Source organism: Gavialis gangeticus, unplaced genomic scaffold (assembly GCF_001723915.1).
Source record: "Gavialis gangeticus isolate Ggan-Ray unplaced genomic scaffold, GavGan_comp1, whole genome shotgun sequence".
NCBI classification, from domain to species: domain Eukaryota; kingdom Metazoa; phylum Chordata; order Crocodylia; family Gavialidae; genus Gavialis; species Gavialis gangeticus.
Window position 1 is genome coordinate 14,957,581 of NW_017729003.1, and position 16,627 is coordinate 14,974,207.

The following is a 16,627-nucleotide window of genomic DNA, read 5'->3' on the forward strand; positions in this document are numbered from 1 at the left end:
CATCTGGGAGCAGGATGGGCAGGCAGGGCTGGGGCTGGGATTGGAATTGTAGTGGGGTGGCAGGGTGGGACTGCAGCCCAGGGCACGGTTGTGATCTGCTCCCTTCATGACCCTGCCCACAGAACTAGTACCTGTTGCAGGGACACGTAGGTAGCAGATTGTTGCTCTGCCCCAGGCCCTGACCCTGTGTTGACACTGGCCCACAATCCTGATCCCAGCCCTGGCCCTGCCTACCCATCCTGCTCCATAGAGACCCCACCTGCCTGCTTCATCCAGTGCTCCCAGCAGTAGGTACAGGGTGGATGGTCCAGGGTGCCCAGGCAGCAGGGCCATCCCTAGGGGTGTGTGGGCCCCAGGATATATCAGCCTGTGCAGGGCCGGGGGGTGGCGAGTAGGGTGTGGATGGTGAGCGACCAGAGCACAGAGCCAGCAGCGTGCGGCAGCCACGGCGGAGCTGACAATGCATGGCAGCCACAGCGGGGCCTGCATGGCAGTATCCGTGGGGCCCAGGGCGGTTGTCCTGATTTGACCCCACAGGGATGGCCCTGGGTGGCGGCAGTCGAGACTGGCAGTGGCAGCTGGAAGGAGCTGTTGCTGCAGGGGCTGCTAGGGAGCAAGTGTGGTCACCATGCTGCCTGGGCACATGTCACAGCCCAGACTGCCCCCTGCTTCTGGGCTGGGAAGGGCTGAGGGAACCACTGTGGGCTGGATAAAATCGCTTGGCAGACTGGATCTGCCCCTCAGGCAGTGTTTTGCCCACCCCTGTTATGGGCTATAATGAGCCAACAGCATGCCCTTGTTGCAAAAATTGCCAATAACATAATAAGCTATATTAATAGGAGTACCACCTGCACTGGTAAGGCCTCACCTGGAGTACTCTTTTCAGTTTTGAGCTCCACATTTAAAAAAAGGCGCAGACAAATTAGAAATAGTCCCAAAGTGATTAGAGCTCTGGGAAACATGAGTTTATGAGGAAAGGTTAAAAGAACTGGGATTTAGCCTGGAGAAAAGACTGATGGGGATCTGAGAACAGTTTTCAACTATCTGGAGAGTGGTTATACACAGACTATTCTCTGTCATCACAGGGGACAGGACAAGGAATAATTGTCTTAAATTTCAGCATGGGAAACTGAGGTTGGATATTAGAAAGAACAGACTACCTAAAGAGGTTATGGAATCTCCATCCTTGGAAATTTTTAGGAGAAGGTTGGACAGACACTTGTCCAGGTTGGTTTAGAAAGGGAGGATCCTGCCTTGAATAGGCTTTTGGATGAGGTCCTGAGGTCCCTTTAGCCCTACATTTCTATGTATTTTTATGATTCTAGCTATTAAAAATGCTAAAAGGTGATACTTATTTAATTATAAAGATTCTTTTCCTATTCCTCCAACTTCTTATTTCAGTGACAAATATTGCAATGTTTTTTCTTTAGAAAACATGAATTCATCTCTGACTTTTGTAACACTGAGTGGAGAATTAAAGGCTAAACAAGAAAAAGATCATATTGTCCTGGACTTACCTCTTTATTCAACCTACCCACAGGTCAGACCATGTTGTATATTTGTATGTTGCTTTCAAGAAACATGCCTCTGCTGCTGATGAATCTTGTTTGCTTGTTCTAGGAGTTTCAGGAAGTAGAAGAGCTAGTAAAGGTAATTTTTGGTACATTTATGTTATTGTTCAAGCTAATTTTTCAATGGCTATAAATATTTTCTCATGGTTAAATGAGTGAAAAATGACTGTAATAGTGCACAATGTCTCCATATGAAATTATGTTCTTGTGTGTGCAGATATCTAAATACAGAAATTCAGGGAATGAATGTATTTTCCAACCTAGCAGTTTCTCTGGTTGTGGCATTTTCTCTGGTTTCAACTCCAGCCCTTCTTTATTGAATAGCAGTCTTTCAGTGCCAGCTTTTGGTCTAGTATAACCACATAGGCTGCTTACAGACATGGGAAAAAAAAACTACAAATGGCACTTTACGTTCAGTTTGGTGCATCCCTGCACCTAGCACAGCACATGCCCTGAAGAGACATCATATTAGTTTGACCTGGCTCTCCCAATGTCTGTATCCATAGCAAATGTATCTGTGTCATCCTGGCGAGAAGTGTGTAGCGGTGTCCCACAAGGGTCGGTGCTTGGTCCAGTACTTTTCAACATCTGTATTAACGATTTGGATGTGGGGGTAAAGAGCTCACTAGCCAAGTTCACAGACAACACCAAGTTATGGAGAAGCGTGGTCACACTTGAAGATAGGCTACAGATACAGGCAGAACTAGACAAGCTAGCAAATTGGGTGGATCAGAATCTAATGAAGTTTAATGTCAAGAAATTTAAAGTGCTCCACCTGGGACTAGCAGCCCCCAACACATCTACAGGCTTGGCAGCACCAAACTGACTAGCACCACAAATGAAAGAGGCCTGGGGGTAACAAGAGATCACAGTATGAATAGGAGCCGGCAATGTGATGCTGTAGCCAGTAGGGCAAATAATACTCTGGCATGCATCATTTGATGCATCTCCAGCAAAACAAAGGAGGTGATTCTCTTGCTCTACTTAGCACTGGTGAGACTGCAGCTGGAGTACTGCATCCAGTTCTGGGCACCACACTTTAACAAGGACATGGAGAAGCTTGAGAGAGTCCAAAGAAGAGCCACCTGTATAATTAGTCTTATATGGCAAGCCATATGAGGAAAGGCTGAGGGATCTAGGACTCTTCAGCCTGAAGAAAAGAAGGCTGAGAGGGGGCCTGGTAGCAGCTTACTGCTACACTAGAGAAGTACACCGAGGGCTTGGTGAGCAACTGTTCACCAGGGCACCTGAAGAGAGAACTAGGAGTAATTGCCACAAACTCCTGGAAGACCGATTCAGGCTCAACATTAGGAAAAACTTCTTCACAGTGAGGGTGCCCAGACTGGAATAATCTCCCTACAGAGGTGGTGCAATCACCTACCCTGGAAATCTTCAAGAGGAGACTAGACAGTCACTGTGTTGGGGTCACCTGACCCACAGTTATCTTTCCTGCTTGGTGCAGGGTGCTGGATCTGATGATCTTCCAAGGTCCCTTCTGGCCTTACAATCTATGACTCTAGATCAGGTGAATCAGCAAGGCTTTTTTCACTTTTACTGAATCAGCTAAAATTAGATAAAAGAGCCAAAAAGCCCCACTGAAGCACCTGATCTATACAGACACTGGGGAGCTGGTCAAACTAATGAACTTCCTTTTCTAGTAAAGCATTTTTTTCATGTCTGTCAGAAGCCATAATAAGGACCAATCTAGTGTACTTTCTCTCACCCCATTCCCAGAGTTACGTTTCATGCTGGTACATAAGAGTTGGCATGCAGCATCCCTAGCTGTAATTCAGCCATCAGTCTGGATGCAGAGGCCCTCCATGTATCCATTTTGCCTGTATTGCCCTTGTATTCATGTACCCTGGAATTGTATGAAAGGCCTTGCCTGAGCTCTCTGACAGTAGTTGAATTTGCCTTTAAAAAATGACAGGGAAAAAAAATCACATACTCTAGTGATCTTTAACTGTTCTGTTTGGTTTATCTAACATTCTTTTACCAGACAGCAGTAGGTCATATGGTTGTTCAAGACCTTCGCTATTCTCCTGACACAAAAAAACTCCTAGTCCGTCTCAGCGATACTTACGAAAGGTAAATGATGCCATCTGACACAAGTGTTCTTGTATAAATGTATGAATTGTTTATTCAGCAGTACTCATGTACAGATCCTTTTTATATGTTTGTCTTTGAAACATGGGGATATTAAAAAATGCTTCATCTCCATATTCTGTAAGTATATGTCTCTGGACTGTTATAATTTTGAATCTGTCAAGCTAAGCACGATCAAGCATTCTCTGCACTTGAGTTGAATACCTCCCCAAAAGACAAACTGAATGATAAGAAGAAGTTTTAGTGATGAAACAGATGATTTTCTGGATCCAGTTTGAAGAGTCTTTGTTTCTGGAGGTATTGGTTTTTTAAATAAGCTATAAAACCAAAGCCTTTAAATATCTCACAGTGTATGTTACCATTCTGCCTGGGTATACATTCTACCCATACAGAATATGTTGGGGGATTTGTGGCTATCTATGCTTATGCATTCGTAAATAATAACTTCATGGAACAACGTTCATCAGGAAAAATTCCAAAGTGCTTTTCAATCTCAGAGGTTATTATTTTACTGTTAGTATCAATTTGGCACTTTTCAGCACTTATATTAATACTGATTATTTAAATATACTATGTTTATTTGATTAAAGGTCTGTCTTGGAGAAATTGAAAGTGAATGCCCAAGATCTTGTGCCAGCTGAGAAGACAGGAAAGGTGAAAGGGTTAATACTGACGCTTAAGGGAAGTTTGAGTGAAAAACATAAAAATTACGACTTTTATTCCCGATACTTTGCACCATGGAATGGAGTTCTGGAAGATCCTGTTACAGGTGTGTTCATATGTGTACATGGGATTGATTCATGGCTCAGTTCAGGTGAAGAGCTCTCATTATAAACTTACACTGCATAACTATATTTGCATCATTGAAATTTTTCATGTTCTTTTGGAGTTACCCTTGTAAGACTGCAGGAATTAGCTCAGTAAGCTGGAAACTTTTGCAGTTGATATCTGACCCATTAAAAAATGTCCAGGTTTCTGCTGTCATCAGGCCAGATATTTCTGCTTGTTTTTCAGATCCTGTAAGTACAGAATTCCCATTAAGAGGAGGAAGGGCAGAGGCTATTAAACTAATATATTCACATGCATTTCTCCTGAAGTATTCATTACTTTATTAATGGTACAGGTGCCTTATGATTTTTTTGTGACAACTTAATTTTTTACCAGTATGAAGGTCTTTTATTGTTGATACTCTCACCTACATACATATTGTAAATGCTACTAAGAAAACAAGTGTATAGAGGTTGGGGTGATGAGAATTTAAATGGCTGCTTTGATCGTTCTCACTGGGTATGATGGTGAGTCACTGTGAAGAGCAGTGAGCTCAGTCTCCCTCTGCAGCTTCTCTTGGAGCGCTCTAGTCTCAAACTTGTATGGCAGCTACCTCAGAACTTCTTGACTCAGCGCTACTTCTGATTCAGTTGGCAGATTCAATGTATTGGCAGAACTGTTTTACATTAATTTGCTTCTGATGTTTTACTGGGATTGCTTGAGATCACTACTTATGGGTCACTAGAAATGGACAATATGGACAGTCACTCTAAAAAGAAAGAACAGGTATACAAATCATTGTTTATGATGTGTTGTCTGCTGGTATTCCATGACATGTTCTCCTTGTCTTCTACTATAGCATGCAATATAAACTTTGTCCCGTTCCCACAAAGGAACTGAAAGGTAGTTACAGCCACTGCATTTTTTGTCCTTGATTACAGGATACTAAAGGGCATACAAGGAACAGAGTTCCAAAGTTCTTATTCTTTTTTTATTCCATGTTTATTATAACTCGAGATATTTGTATTGTCCATCTTCATTTCAATTTTTTTAAAATCTTGCTGAGCTCTTGCTACAGTAAAGTTTTCTAGCTAGCACTGTATCTGCTCAGGAAATAAACTTGCTTGAGATTGCCAATTAGGTGCCTCCTTGCCAGCCCTGAAAAGACAGAAGTCTTGTTGAGGGGCAGGTGACCTCACTGTAAAGATATTTTCTCTTCCTTCATGGTTTTACATCTAGAAAAAGAGAGCTGAAGAATTTTAATTATGAGCATTGTCCTTTTCAATGAAAGACATCTCAATGTCGGATTAATTATTTTAGCCGTGTAAATGTCTTATATTGTGTGCTACCCTGTAATGACTTCATAACTGCACTACATGTCCTTATGACCACGTGACTTGATTATTATGATTACTTTACATGAGGAACAAAGCACAAGACTAAGCAGCATGCTTACCTGTGAAACGGAGCAGTCATGATGACAATGTTTCAAAGTGTCTTGGTTTTTTAATATTAGCTGCCTTTTAAGGTGATCCTATTAATTTTTTAGGTCCTCGGTGAGCGTTCTGAAAACTTATTGTGTCACATCCTGGTGTGGGTATCTTTTCAGTGACACCACTTACTTTTAAGTCAGAGGTTGGCAACCCCCGGCACATGTGCCAAGCATGGCACGCAAGGCCATTTTGCTCAGCACACCACCGCCAGCCCAGGCTCTAAGTAGCTGTTGCCAGCCACAGAGCCCAAGCTGTTCCCAGCAGGCGGCTGTGAGACTGCAAGCCCTGCTGCAAGCAGACCAGGCTCCTTGGGCTGGCTGCAGCCGGGAGGCTGCAAACAGCTGCTCTGAGCTCTGCATGTTGGCACTCCCGCACCTTCCAAGGTAGACATTGTGGGGGTTTTTCGGCACTCCAGCTAAAAAATGTTGCCTACCCCTTTAAGTGGTTCCTCCAGTCATGTACAAAACTATCAGGCAATTGAGTTTTTGTCATAACAGCCATGGGGTATAGAATTTTTTCTTTCTGGATGCTAATTTCAATCCACCTACTTCTACTTCTAAATTGCATCTAAAAACCTTGTTTTCAAGATTCTTTTTTTATAATTGTGTATGTCTTCTATAGCAACATGATTCCATTTGTTTAGATTGCTAATATTGTGATCTTTTGTTATTTTATTATAGTGTATTATATTTGTTGGCCAGCACTGATGTGCATTGGTCAAAGGATATAAATTTGTTATTTGTGGCTTTATTATATAAAGTCTTTATTTAGACAAAGCTCCCATTGAAGTCTGAGGAAAGACCTAATAAAACATTAAGAATTTTCCTTGTTGATGGTAGACTTAACCTTACTAACAGAAGTGTTATTGTGACTATTTCCCAAGCTCTTAAATATTTATATTCCAAATGCAACTTATGTAGTAATTGATTTGTTTAATAATTGTGTACATTTTAATTTGTGATAGCTGTATAACAAGAGTTACCTTTAATGCAGTGTTATCTGATATCTTTTCATTTCTTTTAAGGATCTGCCCATGCTGTTTTAGGCAGCTACTGGTCACAGCACCTTGGTAAAACTGAAATGCTTGGTAAGACCTGTTTTTTTAAAAAAAAAATACCCTTTAATCAAAAATAAATTGTATAGGCAAAGTATAAGCTGCCACAGTAAAAGTGCCCAATTTTACTTCCTTTACTCACTCCAGACAAAAAGATCTAGCCATGTCATTAGTAGTAACATATTACAACCTGACTAGAATTTACCAGTTCAGGCAATCACCCAATCTTTGTTTCCTATGCAGAAGAGACAAGAATCAGGCTATTTCTACCACAACATCTTCCTAGATGGACTAGATTATGTATTTGGGAATTATATAAATTAGCACATGTTCTTCTTCCTCAAGGAATTAGATTCCTCTTGATCAGAAGTAAAGTAGCATCTAAAGGCTTTAATAGACATATGGTACTAGGTGAGATATGTAGACCAAGTACATGGAGTTCCAGTCATACATTACCAAACAGTGCTTTTTGGACTTAGCATCTAGAGCAGATATGCTCATTTTTGTATAATAATTCTCCAGTCTTGGTATCATTAGGACTGTGCCTTCTTTCCTGGATAGGAGTACAGGCAGTCCTCCAACTTACAACACAATTGGTTCCTGAAAACCGCGTCTTAAGTCGAAACATTGTAACTCGGAACCAATTTTCTCATAAGAAACAATGTTAGGAATTGGGGATTGGTTCCTGAACCAAGGCCTGATACCCTATTTTCACTAAAAATACCCCAGAATTTTGTAATCGGTCAATTATAGATGAGTAATATAGCTTCGTTAACGTATTTATATTGTAAATAGCAATCACTGATTTGGAAAGACTTCTTTGAGGTGACTTTGCTGGACTTTGTGAAAAGCTCTTGGTTGGAGTTTTTGAAGGGTTCTTGGCTGGAGTCTTCTTAGGAGTCTTGGCTGCAGGTTTTTCTGGAGTCTTGTCTGCTTTCTTAAAGAAAGTGTCCAAGGAAGTTTGGACAGATATTCTCCAGGGAGATAAGTGACGCAGTGAACTTGTTCGCTGGTGTGGTGTCGCATTGGATCAGCCTTGTAAAGTAAAAACTGACATCATAAAGTTGAAACAGGGTGTCAATTTATAAATGTTGTAAGTGCGAAACGTAACTTGAAATGTTCTAAGTCGAGGACTGTCTGTACTGTTAATTTATCCTATGAATGGGAATAAGCAAAGGATACTTACAAAAAGGAGTAGGGCGAGTCCTGACAAGTGCACACATGCAGTTTGTGGCACCTCAAACCCCATGCGGCACATGTGCACTCATTTGCTGCACTGCTCATTTGTACTGCTGCAGTTTTTTTTTTGACACTGGGAAATCCTGGTATCAAAAAACAAAAAAATGCTGCTAAAAAAAGCTGTATGGTGCACGTGGCAGCAGTGTGCACTGCCCATGGGTGGCTGGTGCCTCCTGAGTCGGGGGGGCACTTGCCCCCCCAGCAGCCAGTCAGCAACTGCGGGGAGTGGGGGCGGGTCCCTCCATGGTTGATTGCGCCGACTTGGAAGTGCCAGCGGTGTGCCCGGAAGTGCCAGTGGTGCTTCTCTTGGTGCCCCTACTCCCCAGCCGGCACACTCAGAGAGGGCACCAGTACTTCTGCCTGCCCTCCCCCCACCCCTGCCTAAGCAGGGAGTGCTGGCTGTCAGGGGGTGCACCAGTGCTCTCAGGGGGTGCATATGCACCCCCGTGCACCCCCTATGTGTCACCACTGGCACTGCCAGAAACTGCTGCCCTGGGAGTCCCCCAGGACCCTAGGTAAAGCTGCTGGGGCCAGCACAGGTGCTGGCCTCAGCCTCCCTTACCTCACCTGGGTCAATTTGCTGCACACCAGATTGTGTGTGCAGGGGAGTGACTTGGGACAAATAGCAGCAGTAGAAATGCACCCATAGAGTATAGTCAACTATAATGGGAGTTCTTGAGATGGACTGTCAAGTCACACTTCCCATCCACCTTCCCCTCTCCTTTGGAGTCCAAATTAATTTTAAGGGCTTGGAGATGCATAGGAAATACTGAGGAAGGTATTATGCCACATCTCATTTTATAGTCTTGTCCACAGAATATTTCAAAATGTTGAGAGGAAGGTTAGGAGGGACACAGGAGGGCTTTAGTGGGCACTGCTACTTTGAATTGTAACACTTGTACTGCACAGGTTGATGAGCCCAGGAGTGTGAATATATGGAACCTGAGTCAAAGAACTCTGGTTACAGGCGAGTCACCTCCAGTTTTTCTTCGTAGGAAACTTTAGGCTAGTTCACAGGTGCTCAACCCTCTAGCCTGTGGAGCCGTGGCATCCAGCCCACTGGGCTCCCCACAGGTCCAGAAATTTGGTGCCAGTGGAGTAGTGGCAGCTGGGGAAGTGTAGGGTCCAGTCTGGGAACATTTGGCCTGGCCAAGGTTGTGTGGAGTCTGATTTGGGTATATGCAGCCAGGCCAAGGTGGTGAGGGGCCTGATCTAGGTACACATGGCTGGGCTGAGGTAGTATGTGGCCTGATCCAGGTGTGTGGGGCCCAACTTTGTGCATTGACTCTGGCCTGTGTATTGGCTTTATACCACTCATCCAGTCCAGGGGGCCAAAAGGGTGAACATGACTGAATAAGGTAATTTTTTTGTTTGTTTAGTTCGGTATGGTTTTAGCACATTCTGTATGAATCCATATTGATTATTGAAGTAAATCGTTGGTTTACGGAACTGGTTATAGTATATACTTTTTCATGTGAATGGTAATCACCTAACCAGTTAAAATTTAGTTCTAGCTGGCAGTTTTGACAGGTCTTCAGTGGGTGCATCTACATGAAATATTTACTGCGCAGTAACTTGTTACTACTGCGCAGTAGCATTGCCGAGCATGAACTGGGACGCGACACTACTGTGCAATACTAATGAGCTACTGCACATTAAGCATCACTAGGCAACTCTGCTGTGACATTACTGCACAGTTATGCTGGTTATTGTGCAGTCATTTAGTACTTAGTTATGCAAGTACTAAATGACTGGAGAGTAACAGCTGTGCAGTGGGTGGCTTGTGTAGACAAGCCTATTGTCATTTAAGTGCCACGTTGCTGCATTTAAAGATGCAAAGGCTTTGTCTAGACAAGTGGGGAAAGAAAACCTTTCATTTCTTTTACAGATGCATCTCTCTCCCTTCTTGCCTTCTTATGTTTTTGATTCCATTTGGTTGAACACATTTGTTTCATATAATAAGCATTTTTGTTTCCAATCTCAAATAGAGGGGTTTATACAAAAGTACCATAGGCCTGGGCATTATTATAAATTGTGAAGGAAAGCTCCTAACCCCTCCCCTCTTTAAGATTAGAGTGAGGTTTGGGAAGTTTTGGTGTGGGCATTGCCCCTGTCACCTTTTGGGATGTTGAGAGATTTTTTTCTCAAACTCCCAGACCTGCACTAGAGATATTAATGCTGTTCCTAGATGTGTCACTTTACTTTAAGTTGTGACCTAGTTAAACCACATTCCAGGTATCTTGTCTTCCTACATTGTCCAGGACAAAAGATTTGATAGTCTCAGTTTTGATAGTTAAATTACAAAACCCATTATTCATTATTTGTGTTAACAATTAGCATTCTTGTTAGTTTCAGCAGAAAAGCAAGGGCTAACCTGGTATAGGTCTGGACCTATTTTTCCCCCCATAAAGGTGATCCATTCAGAGTGGCAGTGATGCACAGTGATTAAGCTGTGTTTGCAATGCTGCTGCTTGTGTTGTACCTATTCTGTAGATAAAGAGGCCTTAAGTTTCAAGAACTTTTTTATGAATAACAAATTTATTTTAAAATAATAGATAACCAAAATATTGACAAAAATCCATACTCTTTTGTTTCTTTTTTAGCTTGTCAGTGTTCTCACCGTGGAGGGGAAATGAAGATATCACTACAGAGTGATGGAAGGGTTGACATCACTGGTCAAGTAGTTATTGTCTTAACAGGCAATTTGACATTCTGAAGGGAATCAGCACTAACAGCTCCATCTGTCTGAGCTTCAAATTATTCAAATGGTATCTGGTTATATTTTGGTCTTAAAGTGCAACTCATCATCACTGTCTTGTGGAACCCTTAATTCTTAATTGTTTCCTCCCCACTTCAGAGATTACTTGAAAATTGTCATTCAGGTTTTCAGGGTGTTCAGTGGATTTCTCTTGATCCTCCCGTATCCTTCTAAACTAAATGATTCTTTTTTGTTTCTTTTAAATCCCAGATTTTTTCTTGCCTTGTGCCTTTCTGCAGGTATAGAGTCTTTTCTCACACTGTCCAGTAACAGTCTTCTTGTATTCCAACTCCTGTGATCTCCTTTTTATGTTCAGACCCATCTTAAAAGCTATTTCTGGTCTCTTTCACTCGCTCATAAAATAATTAAGTCCTTTCTTCATGTTCAGTCTCTCTTCCTGAAGTCTGACTATTGTTCCTCTTTTTTCCTTTTCCCTGCATCCTGTCTTCAATAATTTACTTGATTTAAAATGCGAAAACTAATTGTATGTGAAATCCTCTTTCTTTCTTCTCTTTTTAATTATGCTTTTCAAGAATGAATTATATTGAAGAAGCTCGTAACATTAAATCTTGATATGAAATTTTTGGTTGAAGAACACAGATGGCTACACTAAGCTACTTCTATTAAATGCTTCAAAATCTGAAGCTTTCCTCCTAGTTCAGAAGTCCTTTCTGCAATGTCCTCTCTGTGCAACATTATCTCTAATCTTATGTCAGCTATTTTCTTGAGTCTTTACTTTGCTGCTGTTTTGGTGTTCTCTCAATTCATCATTTAGGAATAGAAGACTCTTTCAGTTGTCATGGCCAGTTTATCTACCACTCTTTCTTCCTCTTTCCAAGTCACCTTTTTTCTAAATTTTGCTTTAAGTCTTTCATTTTTTTCTTTTATTTTGTAATCATCTCTCAGAGTGTACAGCATTTTTAATTCAAAGGTATTGTCATCCTGCATGATCAGTTGGCAGTAATTTACATGGCTTATATATAGTGCAGAGATTGGCTGGCTATACTTAAGGTGAACTCCAGTACTGTCATTACTTCGTGATTTTCATCTTGATAATCTCCAAAGCACCTGGAGATGAGTAAAGATGTACAAATTTCAGATTTCATTTTAAAAAGTAAGTTTCTCACCCTCATAGTTGCATATAGAATATTGATAATGTGACTTGAATATCTTAAAGGCTCACAGCCAGAAGGTAAACAAAAGGAACCTCCAATTAAAAATAAAATAAAAAATCTCACATGTGCTTTGAGCCTGGCTTATGAATTTTGAATATTTGAAGTTTTAGTACTGAAACTCAAACATGAGGGAGGGCACTGGAGTCAGCCTAGGAGGAGCATGTCTTGCAGCAAATTGAAAATAACCTGCCCACTTTTGGAGATGCACTGCTCACTCAAGACCCCTGGTAGACCAGCAAATGTAGGCATCTTGCTTTGCTTCATTCCCCATTGCAGGCAGGTTACTCAGGGAGTGAGAGTGACCCACAATCTAATCTGAGAAATGTTTTTAGAAAAACTCCTTTAGAATGTTGATGCATAAAAAAGCAATTATTGTTCACCTGTCCAGATTTAACAAATAGACAGTACAGCTTTCTCCCCCAAGGGGACTAATAATCAACAAAGCCCAATAACTTTTAAATGTGCCTGCTATCTAAATCTTCCTGACCAAACCAATATACTTGCTGCTTAATGCAGTTTTTTTGTAGTTTATTTTTTCTTAGTCTCCATTTCTGTTCAGTATAGAAAAATCATCAGAGCTCAGGTGGGAGACTCTGCAGTAATGTGTTTGTAATCAACAGATTAGTTAATCAGCTATGATTTATTAATGATGAATTAATTATACCTGATTGTGCAGTTCTGCTGGCTAAATGGAGCTTTAAAGGGGTTATTTTATTAATCATCACTGTGCTAATTGCAGACACTTACAGGAGGATCACTAATTAAACATGCAACCATATGCAAAACAAGCTAGGCTGCTGAGTGCGGCAAGAATAAGAACACTCATTTTCTGACTAACAAACTTTATTTTCCATGAAATATTATGTAGTTGACCTGGTGATGCTAATTACTCACCAAGAATTATTTTAATATGTTACACATTTTCAGTCAGCAAAAAAAGGAAATTGATCTTTAAACCAAATTCCATAGGCATTCTGTCTCAGCCAAATTTTATTTAGCTTTCCTGGTGCAAAAGCTGTAAGCTGTGTGAACAATCCAAAAATAAATTGTTTACAGTTTGTGTGAGATTTTTCACATTTCCATGGGAAAGAAGTTTTATTATTAACTATGCAAATGGAAGATAATTTTTAGAAACAATTGTCATAACCTGCAGCAAGGTACTGAATATCACTTTTTATATGTAGTAGAGTGACTGCAATACATTGTAAAACTAAGGCATTAATAGATTTTAAATATAAAGTATAAATGAGTGTTTAAAACAGAAAACAAATGATGTGAACCTTGGTTAAAAAAGGAAATACTGGAAAAATGTGTATCAGAAGGTTTCTAGAACAGGGGTTGGCAGCCTATGGTTTGTGGACTGGATCTGGCCTGTGGAGTCATTTGATCTGGCCTTCAGATGTGGAGCTTTGGCACTGTCATTTTTCCCTGCAACCGTGGGAAGACTGTGGGTGATCTCGCTGTGCTGCCATGGGGAAAAGTGATGCTAGTCCTAGCACCTACCTTCACCCTCCTGCATCTTATCCAAACTGGGTCAGTCTGGCATGCAGCCTTAAAGGTTGCTGCTGTTCTAGAACATTAGAAAGGAAACGGGAAATATGTAGCAGTAGATCATATGGAGCACATTATAACTGCATCTTCTTCTCAACGTGAATAAATTCCACTTCAATCAGTTTGATTAAAATTAAATGGTTGACTTTAACCATTTGATCTTCAGGATGTACATTTCATCTTGCGGAGTATATTGTGCCCTTAAAATATTAATAATAATATCTGAATGCTACAGTGTTTTGGTGTAGATAATTTCCTTACCATTAATTTCCCCTAAACTCTTGTTTTATTCAGATGGTTGTCTTCCTTACTAAGTAAATGGCAACTGACTTCAAAAGCAATGGCATTACCCAGTATAACCTGCAAAATGACCAAAATTAATCAAAATAAAAGTGGTGTTTATATTAATTTTAGTACAAAAAGCTTAATTTTTGAGGTTCTGATTAAATGATACATTGGCTCAAATTATCCAGTTATTGGATTAAATGCAAATCCCAAAGCAGACCCAGTTCTGGGCTGTTTTTGACTTCCTTATGGTGTTCAGCTCACATACTACTACTTGAGAAAAGCTCCTGTCACTGCTCTCTGGTATAGAGAAGTTCTGAGGCTAGTACAGGGCTGGTGGATCCTGTCTATGCTGTGTACTTTATAGAGATGTGCCAAAGGAATAGCTTTGGGTCAGCAGGAGCAAGGGAATGGAGATATGTCTGAACTGTCTTGCACTCTGATATTCTGGACCACAGTAGTGTTCCATAAGGGACCAGTCAAAGCCAGCATAAATTAGAGTAAGTTCTAGGTTAGACCAGAATTCAGGAGATACAAATGTGATTTAAGAACAGCTCAGAATAGCATGCAAATGACAAATTTAAAGGAAGCAAAGTAAAAAACTAAAAACAGCCAAACAAACACAAAAATCCTAACACACAAACCCATAGGTTTATTGCTATAGGAAATGCGACGGCATAGCAAAAGGAAGCAACAAAATTACAACAGAAGTCAAGATCACATAAGATAAACAATTTAAACATTAACATGCTTGTGAAAGTCCATTGTTGTTGTTCTTTTTTCCTGTGGAGAAGCAACAGAAAACATGCTTAAAAAATTTAAGACTACAGTTGAAAAGGCAAACTGCAAAAGATGGAAATAACCAATAAAAAACATTGCAAATCTCTGGTTGGCAACAGGTTATTGAGAAAAATTGTGTGCGGTGTGAGGGATGGTTAGGGAAACTTAGCAACAGATGAGGAAGATACTGCTGGGAAACTAAAAGATTTCTTTGTCTCAGTGTTCATCAGAGTGTCAGGGAAACATGCCAGAAACAGAGGAACGCTTCCCAGGGGTTGAAAATGGATATTGAATGAAAATTAAGCGCAACAGGAAAGCAGCTAAAAATTCATTTAGTTTAGTTAAAAAGATTCTCTGGGATTGGGAATTTCTGGATTCCTTTTTGCAGCAGACAAGTTTGGCTTTTAATTTATTCCTAGACTTTTAAAGCAAAAGTTTAAGCAAAACATTATTTTCAGTCTTCCTGAGTTTTTCTTTCTTTTCCTAATATTTTTTCTTATAAAAACATAAGTGGCTAGTTTCACAAGAATTCAGAAAGTGGAAAAAAAAGGAATGGGAAAATATATCTTTGGATGTTAGAGAGGCTTGATAGGGAATATTGGCTGAATGGTTGTAGGAGAAGCTGAACTTTTTGCTTCTGCTAATATCAACTGACTGGAAACAGTTATTCAACAGTTATCCTGACATCGGATAGGATCGTATAGAACGATATTTCCAAGTTCTTGTTATATAGAGACTTGATTAAACATTGTTAATTGCCTTACAAATTTACAGAAAAGTCCTCCCCTAGTTTTGTCTTCATGATCTGTTTGGTAAAAGGTGAAAAGGTATCCCATTTATATGCCATTGAGATCCCAGGCTTTGCTGTTTCTGTAACCTCAGCATGAGGAGGAGGTGATGTGGTCAGCATTGTGTTCCAGCTATATTTTACCCCTATGTAGCGCCTAGTAGCCATTGGCTAGGAGGCCAGGTGGACCTGGAAGTTGAAATGATGAGGGGAAATCCATCACCTTCAACTGGGATTGAATCCAGGTCCTTTCAGTCCAGAGTGAGTTACCCTAATGACTGAGCTACACAGCTCCTATGAGGTGTTGGGTAGGCACATGAAATATTTTATGCTTTCTAAGTTTCCCTGGTTCAGTTGTGACATTAAATTAATTTTTTTTCCATTTGAATAATTAAAGTCCTGGTCTGAATGATGGATCAAATAAATTAAGCAAATCCAAGGCAGGGTTCAGGGATAGCTAGACCAGTGGGATTTGGGGGAGAAAAAAATGAGAAGACTGGTATAACTAGGCCAATGGGAAGGTGTGGGTCTCAGGGGGACACAAGTGGAGGCTCCGGGGCACCCTCCCGCAGTGGGACCTGAGGCAGGGCTGACCCACTCGAAGAGAGAAATGAAAAGCCCTGAAAATGGAGTGTACTTAATGTTTTCAGAAAGAAAGGAGCTGTGCTGAGACAAACCGCCTGTGCAGTTCGTCAGTCACTTGTGTTGCTGGCTGGGAGCGGCACCAGCTGATGACATCAAAAACTGCCCGGTTATTTTAAAAGCCGGTGGCAAAAGAATGGGGGGGAGAGCAGCAATACCGGAGCCAGGAGTCATGGCTGCTTCCCAGGCTACACACGGGCTGTGTCGGCAGCCCAACAAGAAGCTGGATGGAGACCCACAGGAGGGGTCCCAGCTCATATAAAAGAGGCATCTCGGTTCAGCTGGATCAAAGAGGATGGCATTGAGGGATCCTGAGGACCACAGGCACTGGACCTGTGAGCGGGGTGGGCTGAAGCCCCAATTATTTTTTTCCTTTTTTGTGTGTTTTTTTGTGCTGTTGTTTTAGAAGGTGTATAGT

The 16,627-nt window shown here is 41.0% G+C and overlaps 1 protein-coding gene across 3 annotated transcripts in view; it reads left to right on the plus strand.

The window, feature by feature from the left end:
- The window catches only part of PBLD (phenazine biosynthesis like protein domain containing), a 27,998-nt gene extending 14,877 nt beyond the window's left edge, over window positions 1-13,121 (plus strand). For 2 of the 3 annotated variants that reach the window (XM_019507870.1, XM_019507872.1), the window contains 6 exons: window positions 1,431-1,540; window positions 1,621-1,650; window positions 3,571-3,659; window positions 4,268-4,446; window positions 6,963-7,025; window positions 10,835-13,121. In XM_019507870.1, coding sequence (XP_019363415.1) covers window positions 1,431-1,540; window positions 1,621-1,650; window positions 3,571-3,659; window positions 4,268-4,446; window positions 6,963-7,025; window positions 10,835-10,947 — 584 coding nt within the window. In that variant the 3' untranslated portion in view covers window positions 10,948-13,121. The remainder of the gene's footprint in view (window positions 1-1,430; window positions 1,541-1,620; window positions 1,651-3,570; window positions 3,660-4,267; window positions 4,447-6,962; window positions 7,026-10,834) is intronic. The other variant, XM_019507871.1, reaches the window with a different exon arrangement.
- The last annotated feature ends 3,506 nt before the right edge of the window (window positions 13,122-16,627 follow it).